This window comes from Columba livia, chromosome Z, assembly GCF_036013475.1.
Source record: "Columba livia isolate bColLiv1 breed racing homer chromosome Z, bColLiv1.pat.W.v2, whole genome shotgun sequence".
NCBI classification, from domain to species: domain Eukaryota; kingdom Metazoa; phylum Chordata; class Aves; order Columbiformes; family Columbidae; genus Columba; species Columba livia.
This window is the reverse complement of record NC_088642.1, coordinates 83,432,129-83,452,777: the sequence shown is the minus strand read 5'-3', so window position 1 is coordinate 83,452,777 and position 20,649 is coordinate 83,432,129. Positions and strand designations below refer to the sequence as shown.

At 39.6% G+C, this 20,649-nt stretch overlaps 1 protein-coding gene across 10 annotated transcripts in view; it reads left to right on the top strand.

Annotated features, from left to right (window-relative positions):
• The window catches only part of MCTP1 (multiple C2 and transmembrane domain containing 1), a 275,168-nt gene that overhangs the window by 141,513 nt on the left and 113,006 nt on the right, over positions 1-20,649 (top strand). For all 10 annotated transcript variants that reach the window (XR_010469182.1, XM_065046966.1, XM_065046968.1 and 7 more), the window contains 3 exons: positions 4,713-4,877; positions 6,538-6,668; positions 19,468-19,654. Coding sequence is in view for 9 of the 10 variants with exons in the window: in XM_065046966.1 (XP_064903038.1) it covers positions 4,713-4,877; positions 6,538-6,668; positions 19,468-19,654 (483 nt within the window). In the remaining variant the exon portion in view is untranslated. The remainder of the gene's footprint in view (positions 1-4,712; positions 4,878-6,537; positions 6,669-19,467; positions 19,655-20,649) is intronic.

The window sequence follows — 20,649 nt, the reverse complement described above, 5'->3', positions numbered from 1 at the left end:
AGTCATGGCGAGTGCTTAATAGAGTCACAACTTCCATCATGTTACACCTCATCTGTTGCCAGCAAGTGCACTGAAGTAGAATGTACAATTGCTGCATTTAGCAAACCACCAAAAATGCGTGAAATGACGCAAAAGTATCAACTCTTATTACAAATATTGTAGATTGCTCCTAATAATATCAAGTTGTTAGAGCAAACATCCTATAACAGATTTGACATGGCAGTCATATTGAAAACACAACAAGTGTATAGGGCGTAAGTTTCTCAACTACAGAAACTTAGATTAGCTTCACCCAGAAATAAAATATCCTAAAATATAAAATATAGTTGACTGAAAGTGAAGGTAAATGCTCTTTCATCTTCTCATATTTCACTATCAGTAGTGGCCTATTTACAAAATTTGCTTAGTCACAATGACCAAACATTAAAAATAAATCATCATGATCCCATTGAAGGCATTTTTGTTGCTCATTGTGTACATATTGGTGACTTCTGCAAGGTGTTATCCTTTGTGTAGTTTCTGGTGAACTGTTGTGAATCCCTATGACTGTCTGTCCATCTTTTCATCATATGGTCAGGGTACATAGAAGTAGCAGCTATATCTATTGACATTCTCCATCTGTATTTTAAAAGTTTTATGCAAGCATCCTGGAAACTGGGGGAGGAGAAATATGTTTACCTGAGTTTGCTGCAGTCATTTGCAACACCAGCTTTGATTCACTTTGCTGTATTTGTATATCTGTGCTCCCATCAGCAATGGAGAGAAGTATCATTCCTTCCTACATTCTTTCACTAGTTTCTTGATTGGAATTTAATTTAAAGCATCCAAACCAAAGTAATTTTTTTGATAGAGGTTCCTCTGTAGGACGTATAGTTGCATTTGAAGAGGTGATGACAGACCATGGGGTTTCTCCAACTCATTGTGGGCTAGAGTTTCAAAGGCCACTTGGACACCCAAAGATAAACACTTACAGAATTTTCAAAAGCACTTAGTAAAGGCATCTCTTTTTTTCAAGAAAGTAACAGTAAAGCTGTGGCAATTAATACACTCATCAAGAACAAGGTCTTGATGAACCTGGGGCAACTCTCAGATTCTGGCTAAGCCTAGTTGTTTCCCCATCCAGCAATGTTACCCAGTAATACGTTGTAAGACCATTATATTGTAAGACCATATGTTGTAAGACACTTTATTAGGCTAACTACATAAATCATATCTAACAGAGAAAACACATCTGAGTCAGAAGATCTTCCACTGTTGGCACCACTAGCATTCCCAGACCCCGCATGTAGACAGAAAAGGTGAAACACGAATGAAAGCTGGTTTTGTCATATAAGAAAATGTTAGTTTTGCATGCTGTTTATATTAGAAGAATTAAAACAGTGTACGGGTGTGAAAAAATGAGAGTTTTTATTTTACAAGCAGCTTTGAGTGTCCTTTGACACGAAAAACTCCTTTTCAGAAGTCTCATTTTAATTTCCTTTTAAGAAAAGAGAGAGAGAAAGCTTCATAGTATGCAGGCTGCAACTTCTTTGGGTTCGCACTCCCTTTTCCTTTTCTTTTAGTTTAGAACATGACAAGTAGGAATCTCCATGCCTGCATATAAATTCACAAGAATGTGAATAATAATCACATGTTAATGACAGTTGGTTGTGGCCTGAGATCTTGACCTTGCTTCTTTCCAAATTGTGGCATTATAAAGATAGTATGGCCAATTTCAGACAGAATATTGTGAAATATATAACTTTCCACCTATTCCCAGAGAAATCAAAAGCTGTGCAGTTTCTTCCTGTATTTGTCTGTTTGGGGCAGAAGGGTGAAGACAGACACATTACCTGCTTTCTGACTGAAATTCGTTACTGAAGAATTAGTCTTCGGAAATATCCCTTCATAGGAGAAATTTGGAAACATCTGTGCTCATTTCTTTGTTTTGCCCTCATTTCCCTTCAGGCTTTGTAACTAACTTGCTGTGGGCTGGATTGCAGAAGTTTGCTTAAATATCTAAAAATGTACCTAAAAGTGATGCACCTGTATTGCGCTATGAAATTAAATTCACAAGGGAAGAACTCTAAAATCTGAAATCAGTCTTATTATTCCATCTATTGGATTTTTGTCAAATTTGACTTGAAATCTAAACATTCTTATTTATTTTGCTTCCTACAAGAAAGATTTACAAAATTAGAGATTATGTCAGTGTCTGTGATTTCCAAGGATAAGGATGAGTTAGACTGGAAGAAAAGCTTGGTTTAGATGTCGGTTCAGATGTTCAATCTCACCCGGAAACAAGAAAAAAGTGGTTTCACTGTTGGTCAACATGCCAAAGTGTCCTGTGTGTCATAGCTGTGAGATCTGGCCAAAAAGGGCTTTCCCCAGCAAATATTCATGTTTCCAGGGTTTCTACTTGGCTCTTGTAAACTCCTGTCTAACCCGTTTGTCACTTTGTGCTCTGAGCTTCGTTGTTCAGATCTTGTATATGAATTACCTACACTGGTGAAACTCCCTACTGGTCATAAAAAAATCAACATGTTTCATGTGGTGGCAGCTGCTCTAATGCAGCAAATTATTTGAAGAGCTGTTGAAAATGTGGAATTTAGATCAAGTATACTCTCTAAATGATTCACTGTCTCATTTGTGATTAGCGGAGAGCTGTGCAGTTGTGCTCTAAGCTTGACTTTGAAAGAGCTCTGAATGCAAAGTCATGCTTACTTTCCATGATAGAATCCTGAAAATTGTTTGGATTCCCATTCAACTCCTAAAAACAACCCCAACAATTGTATATTATTTGCCAACACTGCTTCTATCGCAGCGTGAAATACCTTCCTAAATGTGCCTTGTTTCTTCTTTCTTTATTATCACCTTATGTTTCAGGGCATAGTCAGTTTCAGTTATTTACTATTCAGTGTTTTGCTCTGAACTTTCTAAGAAACTGGAACAAGAAAAAAACCCAAACACCTACCAATTCTTCACAAGTCTTTGCAATGTTGATTATATACTCACAAAGAAGAGGTATTTCTGCCAAGAAAAAATGTATTAAATTTAATAATGTTCCCATCTTGTAAATAAAATCTCTTCTGGCAACTGTGTTTCACACTTGTGCCTTAATTTTTGTAGAGTTTCTGATTTCTGGTGTCCCACTGCTGTTCATGACACAGGTTAAGTTAAAGGTTATTACACTTTCAGTCCGCAGTTCCTTGGTTGCCTTCAGAGAAACAATACATTTGTGGGAAATCTCTCGGCAGTTAAATCCTTCATTTCAGGAAGAGGAATCTTTAATAAATATAGTGAAATATTTTTCCAGTAACTGTACTACTTGGAATGAATAGCCACTAGAAAATGTAAATACATGCCAATATGATATCTGAAATACTGCTAAAAGCATGTTGTTCGTGTTTGTTCCAACCCCAGTGGCCACAGTTCTTGTGCATAACTCTTCTCTCTGGGTGCATCCTGATTATACCCCAGTGATTATACCACAGTGCGCTTTCTGTGATCTTCTCTGGGTAATAAAGTAAAATTCCTGCCCCACTTGCATAGCTGTAACTGAAAGATTCAAACCAAATTTACATGGAAAGCCTCTAACAGAGGTACCAGGGGTTCAAAATGATGAAACCAACATGCAACTCTTCGTGTATGTTGGGCTGCTGAGCCCACAGAGCCTTGTTGCTGAAACTATGTTTCATGATAAATAAAATGCATATATTTGATATCTTTATAGCTGAATATACATGTAGACTTGCTTTTTTTTTTTTTTTTTTTTTTTTATTCCTAGGAAGAATAATCTGTTAGTTTAGATACTGTTTAGGTACATAGTGTTCTGATTTTAGACACAATAACCTTGAACTGATGCAATTTTGGGATAAAAGTGAGAGCCTTTGGTGACCTTGCTCCTCCTGGGACGTGTTTGCCCACCTCGGGGTGCCCAGGTGATCTTCCCAGTCTGGTGCCTTGTATACCTGTAGCTCAGAGCAAACTGGAGCTGATCTTACGTCCCACTCTCCCACCCTTGGAGAAGTTCACTGTGGCCATCTGGTTTATTTGGGTGCATGTGAATTTTATTTTAACCCCCAAAATCTGCAGCTGAGGGTTCACCATCCACAAGTGTCTGCACAGTTCCCATCAGAGGCTCCACAACGTCTCTTGAACTGAAGTGCTGGTATTTAACTCAGTTTTCCTTGCTGTTTCTGGGAATTCCACATCATTTATAGGCTGAGGTAGTTGTCATGTGCATGAGAGTTTATTGACTTATTTTTCCTTGGTCCATACACCTCATGGTGGCTTTATTTTGTTTGAATGGAAGTTTCATTTTTTTTCACTGTTTTTTATGTTATAGTGTTTGTTCAAGTTCATTCAATCATATGCCACTAATAGAAGAGACCTTATAACATCCATTTCTAATGTTATTAGTTCTATCAGCACAGAGAGAAGTCAATCAGGAAAAAAAGACTCTTTTGCTGAACATTTCCTTAAGTGGCATTTGTTCTGCTTGCTTCTGCAGAAGCAGTATATGACACTACTTGCATATTTGTCACTGTTTTGTTTCTCGCCAAGTAATTCTTTGTAATATAGTTTGCATATGTACTGTCAAATAACTTCAAAATGGCTTAACATGGTTGTTTTCCATTCATAGCTGTATGATGTTGAACGTTAAAATGCAAGGGGAAGTTTTTGGAATTGTTTTAACTGAAATCTATTTTTTTATTTCCCTAACATCTCAGACCCAGAGCTTACGTCTCTCAGACCTGCACAGAAAATCTCAGCTATGGAGAGGGATTGTCAGCGTAACCTTAATAGAAGGTCGTGAACTAAAGGCAATGGATGCAAATGGACTCAGTGATCCTTACGTGAAGTTCCGGTTGGGGCACCAGAAGTACAAGAGCAAGGTAATTTTAGCTGTGACCTAAATGGCCGCATTCAAAATGTTTTGTTCCTGTTTTTGGCTTGCGTGACTTATTCCAGCAGCAATGGAGATTTATTGTGTATTAAATAGCTGCCACGCACATTGAGCTTTGCTTAGATGTTTTTTCTTATTTTGTTATAAATAAAAATAAGACTAGAGGGTGAAGAATGTAGCACTGGAAAATGAGTGGTGGTTGAGAGGCACACCTGATTTTTCCATACAGACTGTATTGGGGTTTTTTTCCCATTATGGGTCATTCTTGGTAGGGGGAAGATGTGGCATAATTCTGACAAGTGGATCCCACCTTTGTATGTCTTGCAGGCAGCTTCTTGGATCTTTTGCAGGGTCTGATCCTCAAATCAATGTCATGCTTTTATTCTCACTTGCCTCAGCAAGTTTCATTAAAGATTTTTACATGTAGAATCATTTGAGTTGGAAGAGACCCTCAGGATCATTGAGTCCAACCATAACCTGACTCCAGCACTAACCCATGTCCCTAAGAACCTCATCTAAATGACTTTTAAACCCCTCCAGGGATGGTGACTCCAGCACTGCCCTGGGCAGCCTGTTCAATGCCCCACAGCCCTTTGGGGAAGAAATTGTTCCTAATATCCAATTCAAACCTGCCCGGGCACAACTTGAGACCATTTCTTCTTGTCCTATCCCATGTTACTTGCATGACCTTAGGAGGTAGAAACATTTGTTCAAGCACAAAATTATTGTGAAGACTTGCTTAGCATTCTTAAAAATTTTTGTAGCATTTTTAATCCTCTGATTTTTCTGTGGTTTTTTGTTGGTTGTTTTTGGTTTGGTTTGGTTTGTATTTGTTGGGGGGGTTTTTTGTGTGTGTATGTGGTTTTTTTTTTCAAGACAGTGGAACTGGTAGATGTAGAAAGGAGCGATGGCTACATAGGGAAGGTATCAGACAGTTTCCATTGTCGCTCAGGACAGAGGTGACTACTGTGACTACTGTGACTACTGCTTTTGCATCAGGACAGAAAAATCTGCAATCTTTCCATTCTGCAGAGATTGGTCAGAAGTACATGGACTGGATTCCATTGAAGTTACTTCTTTTGTCAGAAGTAACTCTACTGAAAATGACTGAGAAAGCGACTTTGATCTGAGTTGCAAAGGAAAGGAAGTAAAACACAGTTTTGAAAAAGAAGAGTATTGCATAAAAAGTGAACCGTAGTATCATCATTCTCCCAGTATTACTGCATCTGGGGAAAGAGAAGGTGATAAAATTGTTTCTGTTCAAATACATACAGTCAATGTCTCCTTGTCATTGCAGGTGCTTTGTTTTCCTTTAGGCTCAGACTCATACCTTTGCAGCAAACTGACACGTAAGAGAGGGCATAATTATTCTATAGAAAAATGGATCCATTCCCAGGATAAATCCTTTGTTCAGGAATCTTTTGAAGGTGACAGGTTGCAGGATTTTGGAGGTTGCTGTTGTGTCAGAGAGGCATGAGGGAACTGGCCAGCAGTATTTTCTAATTACTATTTTTTAATTCCCACCATCTAAGATGCTCATACTACAAAGGAAAAGAACTTTCTGAACAGACTCTAATGATCAGATTTACAGTTGAAGAATGCATATGCCTACACAATGCAATATGACTTTCTTTTTGCTCTCCTTTCAGATTGTGCCAAAAACTTTGAATCCTCAGTGGAGAGAGCAGTTTGACTTTCATCTCTATGAAGAACGAGGTGGAATTATTGATATTACCGTGTGGGACAAAGATGTTGGCAAAAGGGATGATTTTATTGGCAGGTTTGTGCAATTACAGCCTTCTTGTTCCCCAGAGATGAGAGCAGATGATTAAAATGAGCTTTGCCATTGAAACTACTTCTTATGACCATTTGTTCTTGCCTTTTTTCTTTTTTTCTTTCTTTTTTTTTCTTTTTTTTTTTTTTTTAAGGTAGGGGAGGAATTTTTCTTTTTACGTATCAGTACAGTTGGCTGCATTGATGTAAATCTTTACTTTGATGGGGTAAGATAATTTTTAGTGACCAGTAGGTGGCAGCTTTTACCAATTGATAGACTTGATTTTCCAAAAATAAATCCCACATTTAGAACAATAATGAAGATGCAGGAAGTTCCATTTGGCAATGTCCGGCTTGGAGGAGAAATAGGTCTTCTGACTTCTAATAGGCGCATAAGACCAAAATTATGTACCTTGGGTTTTAATCTGTTTGGCAAATGAAATGAGAATCTTGAGGGACAACATACAGCTTTTGGGGAAAAGAAATAAGATGATTCACCTAACTCATTTTCAGGAGAAGTGAATAATTGGGATCTGTCTTAAGAGGTCAAGAAATGGTGTAGATTTGTGTGGTTGTGCTCAGTGTTATTGTGTAGTAAGATGAAAGGTGCTGATGTTTTTTACCACTAGCTTTTAACTAATGAGAAAACACTGTTTTGTTGTTACAGATACTGTGTGAAGTTGGTGCTATTTTGAAAGCTCAGATATTTGTTCACATCATGCTTTAATTGATATTCATGCATTCATAATAATAGTAATTATTATCAATGCTATATATTCTGATTGTTTGTTAGTATATTGGTTGTAGGTGCTTTCACCAGGACATCGATGCTATTAACTAGTAGAATTAATTTTTTTTGTAATTAAAATCAGGAATGGAAATCTTACAGACACTTCTGATGTCAATGTGGTTAAGTTTCTATGAACCTTTTCCTCTCCCTTGTTCCATTTAGGGTAGTGGCTTTCTTTACCAAGTTAGATCATTTGGTTAATATTCTGTGTTTATTTCATACCGTAAATTGTGGTAACTCAGAATACATACAGAGTCTGTGGGAAACAAAAAGCTTTAATATCAGGCAAAACTTTTTCAAAAGTGTACACAGTAGCATTTTGTTTTACATGATGAAACCCTATGGATGCAGTGTTATGCTTATATTTGGATTTTATGTTGTATTTTTTCACTTGCTTGATTTCAGTCGGGGCAGATGGTAACAATAGCTATTTTTCTGAAATAACATAATCATTTAGTCCTACTTCAAAATGTGATACACCTTGGGAAATTATTCTTATTTTCTGCTTAACTTCAACCTTCTTATCCAAAAGAAGGTGAGATTCAGAGTTTTCATGTGTAATTTTTCAGAACACTCTCATCAAAGCAGCACTTACGTTGTTACTTGTACCAGTAATTATAAAGTCTTTTTAAGAGCCTTGCATAAAATAAAAGACACCACTTTTGCTCCAAGGCACTTGCAATCTAAATAAGAATGTGATAGAGGAAGAGATTAGAGGAAGAAAAATTGTAAATTCAAACACATGAGCTGCTTAGGTAGCTTTTCAGATACCTAAAGAAGTTGTACGTCTTAAGTGTGCATCTATTTCTTTATAGAAAATGCATGCTATTATTCAAGTAATGAATAATTTCTACATTTTATTTAGGCCTCAAAAAAGTTAATAGCATGGGAACCTGGTCTCCAAGAAGAATGTTTGAATCCTTTAGCATTTCTCCATGGGAGAACCTTGTTTCTATGATTTTCCTAAATGGGCGTAATTCTTGTATGAACCAAAAAAAGATGCTCCTTAAACAAAGTGCTTCTGCAGCATGTAACTGATTTTAAGAAAGTCAATGTTTTGTTTTGTTTTTTCCCAAAATCTTGCTGCTCTTCATTGTTTTGACCTCTCTGCTGTCAGTGTATATATAATCCCTCTTCAGTTTGTCCTTTCAGACTCTCACTTCACCTTCTGTCAGTACGTTATCTCTGGATAATGCAACCTGCAAACAAATTCCTCTCCATGAGGATTTCCGTGAAAAACTTTGTCATTTGTCAAGCTCAATCTGAATGCAAAAATAGGTCTTAATAAATCTCCCTCCCCAATGCTCTCTTCCAATCACTGTGGATAAAAATCACCGACAACTGACAGCTCCACTTTACATTGACCTCCCTTCCCAGTTTCTCATTTTGAGGCTGCCTCTAAAGGCTGTAAATACTCTGGTACAGACACTGCAGACTTGCTGTGCTAAATGTGTGTTAATTTTGTAAAGCACGGCGAGTCGCACTCCATGACTAAGTCTCTGTGGCTCTGAAGGCACATGTAATAAATCGGGTGTTTTGATCCAAGATCCAGGAAAAGTGATAATGAGCTGTGGGAGGGAAACAAAAGATTTCCTGGTAGTATTCTAGCATTGCTCATCATAGAGAGTATTCCTTTTTGTTTTATTGTGATCTTCCCATTTTCTTGAGTAGTGCTCCAGCAGCAGCTGTTTTGTTATATAGGAATATTTTTATTAAATTCAAAGGAAAACAGTTATTTCTTGAAGATGCCCTACTTGCCCCATGTGCGGTTCAGGAGGAGCCAAACTTGATTGAAGGAGATGCCCAATTGAGAGAAACAGTAGACCAAATTGAGAAAACAGAAGGAAAATGTTGTTTAAGGGGCAGTTCTCACCTCATGGTGTTGGCTTTTTGTGCCCTCTTTATTCATCTGTTGCAGAGCACACATGAAGGTCAGCAGAATTTCCCATGCAAAATAAGTGTCATCAAGCTTCTTCGCTAGGGGATCTCTTTGAAAAGTGCCATCCCTAAAAGGGGTTCAGCACTTCCAAACTGAGCTGGCTGTGGGGGGACAGTGTTGTTGAGTGGAAGGCTGAAAGCTGGAAATCCAGGTTCCTCGTGGAAAACAACACGGGAAGCTCGCTTGAACTGGAATATTCCTGCTGTGCTGAGCTCTGTAGCTTGCAGATTTTATTCCAGAGCAGAATGTCATAACTTCTCCTGGAATGACACTCTGTCTCAGCTGCGCTTCAGTGAAATGGAAGAAGTGAGAAGTCAGGAGCATAGACTTCTGTGGGCCCTGCAGGTACCACCATACTCATTGGGCTGGAGCATGGTAAGGGCCAGGATGAAGCTGGGAGTGTGACAAGGCAGTGATGACACATGTGCTCAGACTGCGAGTGCTTGTGGTCCTGTTTTGAGGGCAGGAAGATGAAGGAAAGCTGGGGAACCTGAGCTGGTGAAGATGTCCCTGCTCATGGCAGGTGTTGGACTAGATGAGCTCTGAAGGTCCTTCCCAACCTAAACTCTACTGTGGTTCTCTGTTTGAGAAGGCTGAAGGCATGGAAGTGAGATTCTGGCTTTGCGGGGGCATGACAGGAGGAGAATGGAAGTGGAATGGGTGGCTTCTGAGAGGGTGGAAGGTATTAAAAGGTCAAGAGTGACAGCATGGCATCCTAATTTGGAGAAGGAGCAAGATACGTCTGTCAAGGAAACAGAGTAAAGCTCTGTCTTCATCTCAGTGCCTCGGCATGTCCAGTGTGGCGGTTCCTGAAATGAGACGCTGGCTGATTGATTTCCATCCTTAACTTTGAGCATAACATGCTTACAAAATTAATTTGAGTTTCAGTTGTGTACGTTCTCCGTAAGAGTGTAAAGGATGCGGCATCTTGCGAACTTCTGTCATATAATGCTCTAAAAAATGGAAATCCTAGAACCATTTCAACGTTTATTCAGGGATTTCAAAATCCTGGAGAATTACCTTACAGGAAAGGTTCAAGGAAAATAGATTTCTGATCATATACAAAATTTTATGAGGAAACACTGGGCTTGACTAGAACTGAGCTTCGTCATACAGGAGATTATATTCAGACATTCTTCTGAACGTCATTTCCTAAAAAACCCAACATTCCAGGACCAAAGACATGAGGTACCAAAGTTCTTTTTTTGGAAAGCAACATCATCTAAAGCCATAGGGGCGGCCTTCTCATGTTCAGTTAAGCTTGCGAACTTGCATGAGCAGTATTAGTCATTGTATGTATGTGTGCATATTTTTCAGTCTGAGTACATTTAGTATTCACATTTTTTTGCTACGAGTAAATAATTTCTCTTCCGTATTGAGTCAATACACTCCTGTGATTAAAAACATATATGGGAGTAAGTTTATGGAGGTAATACTAAGATGAAAATGAAGGTGAAATGATTTTAATCTTCATGTAATTATTTAACTTTCTTATCATCTGCGTTTTTGGAGGCGATCCTGACTGTCACCTTTACGATAATCAGCTAATAAATCCTCATGATTGTTACACCTTTATGCATAGCAGTAATCTGAACAAATTGGCTGCTGACAGCTGCAATAAATTGCCAAGAATGAGTGCTGTCAGAGAACAAGTTGTTTCTGTGAACACACAGGATAAGTAAATCCCATGTCATGCAGTTTTATTCAGCTGAAATTATTTGCAATCCAGTACGGCAGAATTTATAGCACTATTTATTGGTATGAAAAATGTGTGTTTATCTTTAAAATGACATTGACTTCTACTGATATTTTGTGCCAGGAAATTACTTTTGACTTAATCTATATCTATTTTCATCAGTATTTATGGATGCTACTACCTTCTTCCCATCTGATGCAAATTAAGAACAAAATACCTTGTTTATAGTATATTAATTAAAGCTGCATATTGATTTTATCTGTAGCAAACTGAAATATCCCATAATCTCTCTGGATATTGTCATGGAAATTCAGATCAACTTTGTTTGCATGTGTCTACAGGTACAGATCATATAATAGATGTTATGAAATACAAAAGCTAAAATATTGAAAATTAAGTATTTAGGTTTTCAACACTTAATCTGCTATGTCTTCTCTATTTAGTTTTTTTCATGGTAATGAAGCCATAGAGGGTTTTTGGGGTGCACGTAAATACAAGCAATATGTACCCTGTGGTGCTGTGTTATTAATCTGAAGCACAGGGATGCACTGCCCAAAGCTCTAAACTAAAGTGGGATTTTTATATAAAATATTTATAACTTTTTTCCCCACTGAAATCAATGTATTTTCATTGTGAGAGACTAAATGTTATCAGACAGAACCGAGTGGTGCTGTAAAGCTGTGTATGTATACTCCAACACACATATAAAGTTGAGCGAAGGACACTAAATATACTAAATATACTGCTAATGTTTCTTCCTAGATTTTTTTTTACTGCTAATGTTTCTTCCTCAATGTTGTGGTGGCTGTGATTTACGTTAAAATACTAGCAATTTTGCTTTTTAAATATTGCTGCCCAAGATAGAGGTTTTGAATAGTAGGTGTGAAAGTCTGTATTAATCTTGAAACTGACGAATCTTGAAGTTTTCTTGATTTTGCAAAACTCCAGAGAGAAAATGGGTTCCTCTGGAACTGCAAATTATGCTTTATTTTGGTGGTCTTCCAAATATTATCTTCCATGTGGTGGTTAGAAAATTTCTGCATGTTGAAGTAACTTTGGAAGGATATCTTCTTTTCAAACTTTAAACATGACAGTCAACACACTGTTGTAATTTGAGTTTTGAACTGTATGCACCTCTGAGTTACACAGTAGTTCTGTGCATAGACGAGCACACAACAGCCTGTGTGTATAATAGTTCGTTCATTATACATGGTCACTAAAGTTAAATTATTGCAGGTGCATTTCTCTATGTAAAATGAAGATTTTACCTGAAGCATTAAAATCTAAAAATAGGCTGTTGGTGGACCTGCCCTTGACAAAACCTGAGATATGCTGAGCCGTCTCCATTCCTGGTTGTTGTCAGAGGGAATTAGAAGTAAATACTGCATCTCAAAATTCAGCCTTCGGGTATTCTACACCTTATTTAGTACTGTTTCTGCATGTTTCAACTTCTGTTAGTGCAGAAGCACTACTGTTCTGCTAGAGAGCCAAAAACCATTCAGTTTTCGCTCCCAAATCTTCAGTTACTTTCTCTTACAAGATACTGTAGTAGTTACAATTCTTGCTGGCAGTTGTTATTGTCATGTACTGTTGCAAAATTGATAGTGTTCCCCAATGTATTCTGAAATATAGAATGCTGCATATGGGCCGGGCTGTGTTTACGGATCCTTCTTCTGACCCTCTGTGGAAATACACTCCATGGCATGATGTGGGAATGGCAAAATAAGAGGAAAGCAGAAGGAAAAGTGGCTGCCAAGATGTGAGGAACATGGTATTGAGTGTGATGTCTGGTTAGGGGGTGGAGTATGGTTTGTAGGATTTCTGGAAGGCAGAGGTGGGAGCTGTGCGAAAGCATTTACAAAGTTGCTTGGACCAGCTTGTGATGGAGAACTGTGTAGGAGCAAAGACATTATATTCTTCAAAGCAATAGACTGGTCTCAAAATAGGCTGTATCCAAACCAGCGTGGTCAGCAGGACAAGGGCAGTGATCCTTCCCCTGTGCTCTGCACTGGGGAGGCCACACCTGGAGTGTTGTGTTCAGTTCTGGGCCCCTCAGGTCAGGAAAGAGATTGAAGTGCTGGAGCGGGTCCAGAGAAGAGCAACAAGACTGGGGAAGGGACTTGAGCACAAGCCCTATGGGGAGAGGCTGAGGGAGCTGGGCTTGTTTAGTCTGGAGAAGAGGAGGCTTAGAGCTGAGCTCAGCACTCTCTAGAACTACCTGAAGGGCAGTTCTAGCCAGGTGGGGATTGGTCTCTTCTCCCAGGCAGTCAGCAATAGGACAAGGGGCCATGGGCTTCAACTCTGCCAGGGGAAATTTAGGCTGGAGATGAGAAAGCAATTCTTTGCAGAGAGTGGTCAGGCATTGGAATGGCTGCCCAGGGAGGTGCTGGACTCACCGGCCCTGGAGGTTTTTACACTGAGATTGGCCATGGCACTTAGTGCCATGATCTAGTCAATGGACTGGAGTTGGACCAAGGGTTGGACTTGATGATCTCAGTCCAGAACCCAGTCCGTTCTGTGATTCTGTGATTCTGTTTAGCAGGGGAAAGTATTAATTTTGGTGCAAAATATTGCAGTGGTGGCAATACTGACAGTTCATGGCTCTAGTGTCTGGTCATGCCATGGGCACAGCGTAGGAAATACCACATCACGAAACATCCACAAGTACTTTTTTTTTTTATGTCTGCACCATTTCAAAGGTAAATCTGTAGCTTTATTGTGAAGAGCTACGCATAGGAGACTGTTAACTGGTCATTTCAAAATCTGTCAACGGGATGTTGTGGCATGGGCTGTGTTTCTTTCAGGAAGCAATAAACACTTGTTGACGTTCAGGTGTTGCTCAGTGAACAGTATGTTTGTCCTGTGTTTCACGCAGCTCTGGTATCTCCATCACTAAGCCCAACTTATCCCACAGCACCAGGCTCTGCTCTGTGTCTGTGTCTCGCTGCAGTGATGCTGGCAGCACATTCCTTGTTCCCACTGAGCTCTGCAGTGCATCCTCAGCCCCCGGGCGTCCCCTCCAGCCTCGCGAGCTTCCACCGCAACCCCCTCCATCACTGTCCTACTCAGCAAGTTTCAACCTCCAGCATCTTCGGGAGCTCCCCTGGTTTTCAGTCCATCACCTCTATCCACCGCCTGCCCAAGCAGCGTGTGGGGTCTGTTGTTTTATTTCTTTCTCGTTATCATTACACTTAAAAGTGCCATGCTCTGATTCCCCCAAGAACTTCACGTTACTGCAGTCCTGTCTCTCTGAGCTGTGTCATTTTCTGTCGGCGCTTTGCAGAATTTCCCCTCTCCGTTTGTTTCTGGGTTTTACTGGAACATTGTACTCTGCTGTTAAAGGATAGGGAGTCTTACAAATTGTAGCAGTTCATGCCTCGCTGCTTCTGATGTGTGTCCGGCTCAGTTCTAATTGCAGAATCGCACAGTTTCCTCTCCTTGGCATCCTTTGGAGCAGCATAGACCTGGATCACAGTGGAGTTAAAAGGCTGTCTTCCTGAACAAGTCATGATGATAATTAAGTTGCCTGGGTTGTAGCCAAGTGGTGCTTTTCTGTCCCTATCACTTAGGATTGTGCCAATTCGTCTTTTATGCTTTATTTTGTCATGTGAGAAAATGATCTCGCTATCTGCTGCCTCTCCCTTGCCTGGCCACCTGGCTTTTAAGAGGCCTTCTATGTCATGTCGCTACCTTTGTAATTCATTCATTAGCAAGGATATTTCACCAGGGTGCCAACGCGGTCTTACATTCCAGGTTCTGTTAGAACTAGAGAGGGGAGGTGATTTTTACCTCTTAGACATGCTGATAATAAAATACTACACATAGTTCTGGCTTCCACACTATAAAAAGGATGCAGGAGAATGTCACTGGATCAGAAAAGTTACAAAAAGTCATTTGAGGGCTGTAGGAGATGTGTTCCAAGGAAATGTATAGGGAGCTGAAGGTGTTTAGCATATCAAAAGGAAGATCAAGAAGAGATATGATTATGGTCTATGAGTACCTTCACTAGAAGAAGATACAGGGCACTGAAGGCTTTTTCAACCGAGTAAAGAAAGGCATAAAAAGAACCAAAGGCCAGATATATTCAAATTAAAAATAAATCAGAAATGTATTTCTGGCAGCTTGGACGATTAACGCACTGAACACAGTTTCAGCGAAGTGGTGGGTTCCCCTTAAATCTTCAAACCTTCCTCCATGGGAGCCGTGCCCTGTTTCTGCAGCCACCTTTCCATGGTCCTCTGGCACAGGAGCTCGAGGTGCTCACCTGATTTTTCTCCCTTCAGATTTCTCGAGGTCTGAAAATCCAGATTCCCGATGTACCTGATGATGTTCAGGCTGATTTTTGGGGACGTGGCTCTTCCCAAGGGGTCAGCCAGCTCGGGGGATGGTCCCAGTGGTTCCAACACGTCCAGTGGTGACACTGGTGTGCGCTGAAGGAACCACAGCATGTGGAGCAGCAGAGTAATGCCAGATACTCAAACCTGCCTTAGAAAACGCAAAATTCCCTGAAATGTGATTTGTAGCCATGCTTGAAAATCTGTCTGTGCATTTAATGGCTATTTTTGCCAGAATTTTTCATGGTGAACTCTTCACAGGTGGAGAACAATTCTGCCCTGGGCAGGGGTGGAGTCTCCATCCCTGGATGAGTTTAAAAGGTGTTTAGACAAGGTTCTTAGAGACACGGGCTAGTGCTAGAGTTGGGTTATGGCTGGACTTGATGATCATGAAGGTCTCTTCCAACCAAAGTGATTCTATGATTCTGTGGAGATTTTCTTTCAGCAACAACGAATAAACAGTAATTCCATGAGAAAATGAATTCTCCAAAATGACTATTGTCTCCTGCTTTCTGTGTGACAGCTGCCAGTCCTGTGCAACTTGCGGCCTTCTGAAAATGGCTGTAATTTTTCATGATCCTCAGTTTGAGAATGCAAAGCAAAAATTTCTACCACCATGATGCTCGTTCTGCACCACTTTCTAGTAGCGTTCAAGTTCACCTTCATCCTCAAAACACCTTTGTTCTCCATGGAAACAGTTGTAGGTGACAAATGTCTTTTAAGAGAACACCTTAACTGGTGTGAAAGTAAGCATTGCTAAAGCTTTCAAGCTTGGAATACTTGCATATACTCTCAGTAATACGTGAAGGGGCATTGTCAACTTGAACTTTCCAAAGCTATTTATCTTTGGAAGGATTTTGTTAGCTTCAGTGCTTGTGAGGAAATCTAATCCAAAAAGGACTTTTTGGGTTTCTTACTGATTTCTATAGAGGTTATTCTAGGATAGGCTAAGTGCTTAAGTAACGCCTTAGTAAAACCAGGCTTCTTTCACTGGTCCCATGCAAAGATCTGGTGAGGGCAAAGTAGAACTAGTGATGGTTTGATTTAGTGTGAGAGCAAAAAAAGTTGATTTTTTTTTCATGAAAAACTCAACTTTTGATGGAAAAAATATTGCAATTTTTTTAAAACACCCATAAATTAGAAAGTATGGTCTTTTGACTGAATCTTCTGTGCTTCTGGTGCTCTCCTTGAGCCTCGGCACCTTCCAGTTAGACACACGAGCTGCATCTCCTGTGAGGCCAGAGGAGAAATGCACTTTCCTTGACCTGTACACACAGAGATGCTCTTAACCGAGATGTCCATAAAGCTTGACGGTGACTCTCCTTAATGGAATAACCTTAGTTTTTTATCTAATTACCTGAGGGCCCTTCAGAGGGTATTTTTCCTGTAAAATAGTTAAAGCTTTCACTGGAAAAAGCTTCCAGATCACTCCCTTGCCTTTGTATGGTTTTACAAAATAAAAAGCAGGTGACAGGCCGTTCACGGAGATCTATCAGACAGACAATAGAGACGTATTTCTCAGGCAATCTGTTATAGATGTGGTGCTATTAGGAATATTTCATAGCTGTAGGAATGGTGCACGGGTAAAATCGAGTTGTCAGTCACTTCTTTTAGCCTAAATAAAAAATAGCATGGACTGCTGATGTTGCAGAAGTGGTAACTTCAGGAGCTGGAGAACTTGGAGCTTGTAGCTCTCATGTATTACCCTGTAACCTCACAGTCATTGCAGTTTTCTGATGCATGTAGGGTTTTCTTCTTCCAGTGCAAGTAGGTTTTTGTTGCCTATTTTTGAATGAGGGGTGGATTATTTCTGCATTACTTTTATAATAATGACTTTCTAAATCTTTTCTCAACTTTAGGAGAGTTTAGACTGGTTCTTTCAATGATTATTGATTGAAGTCTCAGTGTTGTTGCAGACATATTTTTGAGAGGTATCTGTTTTGAAATATACTAGGAAAGAATATTTAATACCAGGGGCATCTTAGCCTGCTCCAGCTTTGAATGCTTGGTTATAATATTTGTCATCCTACAGAGGACTTTATACTCCTCACTGCAGCCTAAATAAAAAATTGACAGCCAATGTATGTGCACAAAACTTGTATTGACCATCAGTCTGCACTGACAGCAACAGCTTTAGTCTTTCCTTGCTGTTTTTAATTTTATTTCTCACTCATCATCCAAAGAGTTCAAAATAAAAGGTAAACATTAAGCTCAGTATGCCATGTCAGTCAGACTTTTTTTTCATTGTAAAATAATTGACCCTTGTTACTGTTTGAGCTTTGCGGTAGTTTAATTTTGACAGCTGCACAACAGACAGTAAATGTTTAAAAAGAAAAAAATTAAGAGGGAATTTTCCTGTAGCAAATCTAATCTGCCTGTGATAGCACAGTGCCCATTTTATGAGGCAGCATTTATTCTCATAATTGGCTATTTCCTGTCCTTAAATGCCTATTTATTCATGTCTGCCACCTTTTTCTCAGTTTATTGGCCCTGCGGTCACCACATTATCTTTCTCTTCAAAATCAATTGACATTTTATGAAAAGAGTTTGCTAGATGTTTAGTTTAGTGAGAGTGGCATATAGAACATGTGCCTGTCACATTAAATAATTGTTGTTAAGAGTATTCAGTGGCTTAACTATATATAGAATATATTCAGTTACTTTTTTGTTTTTATTTAGAGTGATGAATTGGCAACACATTACTCGGGGATGCTATCAGTAGAAGTATTGCAGATAATGCTTTATCACAGGAATTCCTGTGCAGTGCAAGCTGGTATTACATTACAATTTTCAGAGATGCTCAGAGCTGCAGCCTAGGAAAGTTGAAGCCTGTGAATGATACAAATTAAAATAGTAAAACATCTGAGCTGTGCACAGACTAATTACCAACCCTGAGGTGCTCTTGTTTTAATTAAAAGCTTGTGGTCAGCTCTTTGTTAGCAGAGACACTGTTTTTCCTCCCTGCCCTACCTGTGTGTTTCTAAGGAGGTTGCTGGCAGGTCGGAGCCGTTCTTTGTTAATTCAGCATAGGGACCGTCGGGTTACTCGCAAAGGGATCAAGCCGGGTGGATGGGCTTCAGTTGTGAGCAGTCCCTGCTCATTACTACCTGAGATACCTTATTATATAGGGGGCTGCAGCCCTGGATTTTATCCCAGGTGCCTGCACAAAGCTTTGACCCTGATCCACGCAAGCTTAGCACAGGAGAGACGAGCCTTTTGGGTGTCGCTCAAGTCGTGTTTTTCTGTGCTCGGTCACGTTAACTCCATCACAATTAAATCCACACAGATTTTTTTTTTTTCTTTCTTTTTTTAAGAGAGGATTTTTACTGTTGTTTGATGATTGGTATCAAAAACGTTCACATCAAAATGAGGAGTAATTAAAAAGTACAATTTGCATCTGAAGCTGGATTTTTTAAATTCTCTTTGACCGTGTTAGCTAAGCTCATTTCACATTATTTTTAATATTTATTGCTCACATGTGTAACAGATTGTAGCCTTAAAAAAAATAAGATCAAGTGAGCAGCATGGGCTGAAGCAGAAGATAAATCCTTCCAGAAGATGGGAAGGAATTTCAGCTGATTTGGTTTGGTTTGGTTTGGTTTGGTTTGGTTTGGTTTGGTTTGGTTTGGTTTGGTTCGGGTTGGGTCGGGGTTGGATTGGGTTGGGTTGGGTTCAATTGGGTTGGGTTTGGTTTGGTTCATTTTGGCTTGGTTTGGTTTGGCTTGGTTTTGGGTTGGTTTGGTTCAGTTTTGGTTTGGTTTGGTTCATTTTGGTTTGGTTCATTTTCGTTTGGTTTGTTTTGGCTTGGTTTGGTTTGGTTCGTTTTGGTTTCAGTTTGGTTTGGTTTTGGTTTGGTTTGGTTTGGTTTGATTTGGCTTGGTTTTGGGTTGGTTTGGTTTTGGTTTGGTTCGTTTTGGTTTTGGTTCATTTTGGTTCATTTTGTTTTGGTTTGGTTTGGTATTTCCTCCAAGCGAACCCAAGCAAGCCAATGTGCTCCTGCTTGATGTGGAAAAAAACACCCGCTGACGGGGAGTATTTTGTTCGCAGGTGCCAGGTTGACCTGTCCACCCTGAGCAAGGAGCAGACCCACAAGCTGGAGCTGCCGCTGGAGGAGGGTGAGGGATGGCTGGTGCTGCTGGTCACCCTCACAGCCTCGGCCGCCGTCACCATCTCCGACCTCTCCGTCAGCTCCCTGGAGGACCAGAAGGAGAGAGAGGAGATTCTGAAGAGATATGTATGAAGCTCTTCTCTTTTGCCCTTTGTTTGCAAAACATTTGCTTATATAAATAATAAGTACGTGGTGGTGGGGGGGAATCTAAATACCCCCGTTATATCTTTATCACACTCCACCAATCACAATCATTTAAAATAACTGCTAATATTGTCGTACCTGGTACAGGTAACGTCAAGAAGGCTACAAATCCTCTTTATACAGTAAGGTTGTTTTTACATAGTAATTCATCATGTGACATAAAGAAGTTAATCTTACTGCCAGGCAGACAGTTCTTAGCAAGCACAAAATAAGGGGACACGCAGTGACTACACAGTTTTTAGTGAGTGTTTATGCCAAGAGGTCTGAGGTGCCAGTAGTTTTCAGCTTTATTTTTTTTAGAATCTACTAAAGGGGAAGAAAACTCATTTTTTGTCTGCACGTTAGGGGCTGGAGCACTGTTTCCTGCCATCAAAATAATTGTTTTAAACAATATTTCCATTTCAAGCTATTCTGAAGCAAATTGTTTTCATTTCCCAGCATCCTCACATTACACAGAATCTGTGTAGTTTTATCAAAGCAACAGAGAGGGGAGCTCTTACTCCAGCATTCGATAATTCCTAAATCACTAAAAGTAACTGTCTCACTACACATGGAAAAATTAAAAAAAAAAAAAAAAAAAAAGAAAGCTATTTCCACTTAAAATTACAAAGCTTTTATTGTACAATGCTGCCAGGTGTTTAGAAAGGCTTCTCTAGACACTCAGCCATTAAGCCAAGCTCTGACTAACAAAGAGCTGCTTAATTTTTTTTTTTTAGAATTTAAAATATTCCTATTCCATGACTGACATCCTTTCAATAACTGAATTTAATAAAGATGTACCTTATCAGGCTGTGCAGATAACATGAAGTGCTGGTACTAATGCTGTACGATATTCTTCAAACAGATTAGCAGGATGTGCGCTTCAGCAAATTTATTCTGGCTATCTCCACTGAATCAGCTGTCTGCTAATGCTTGTA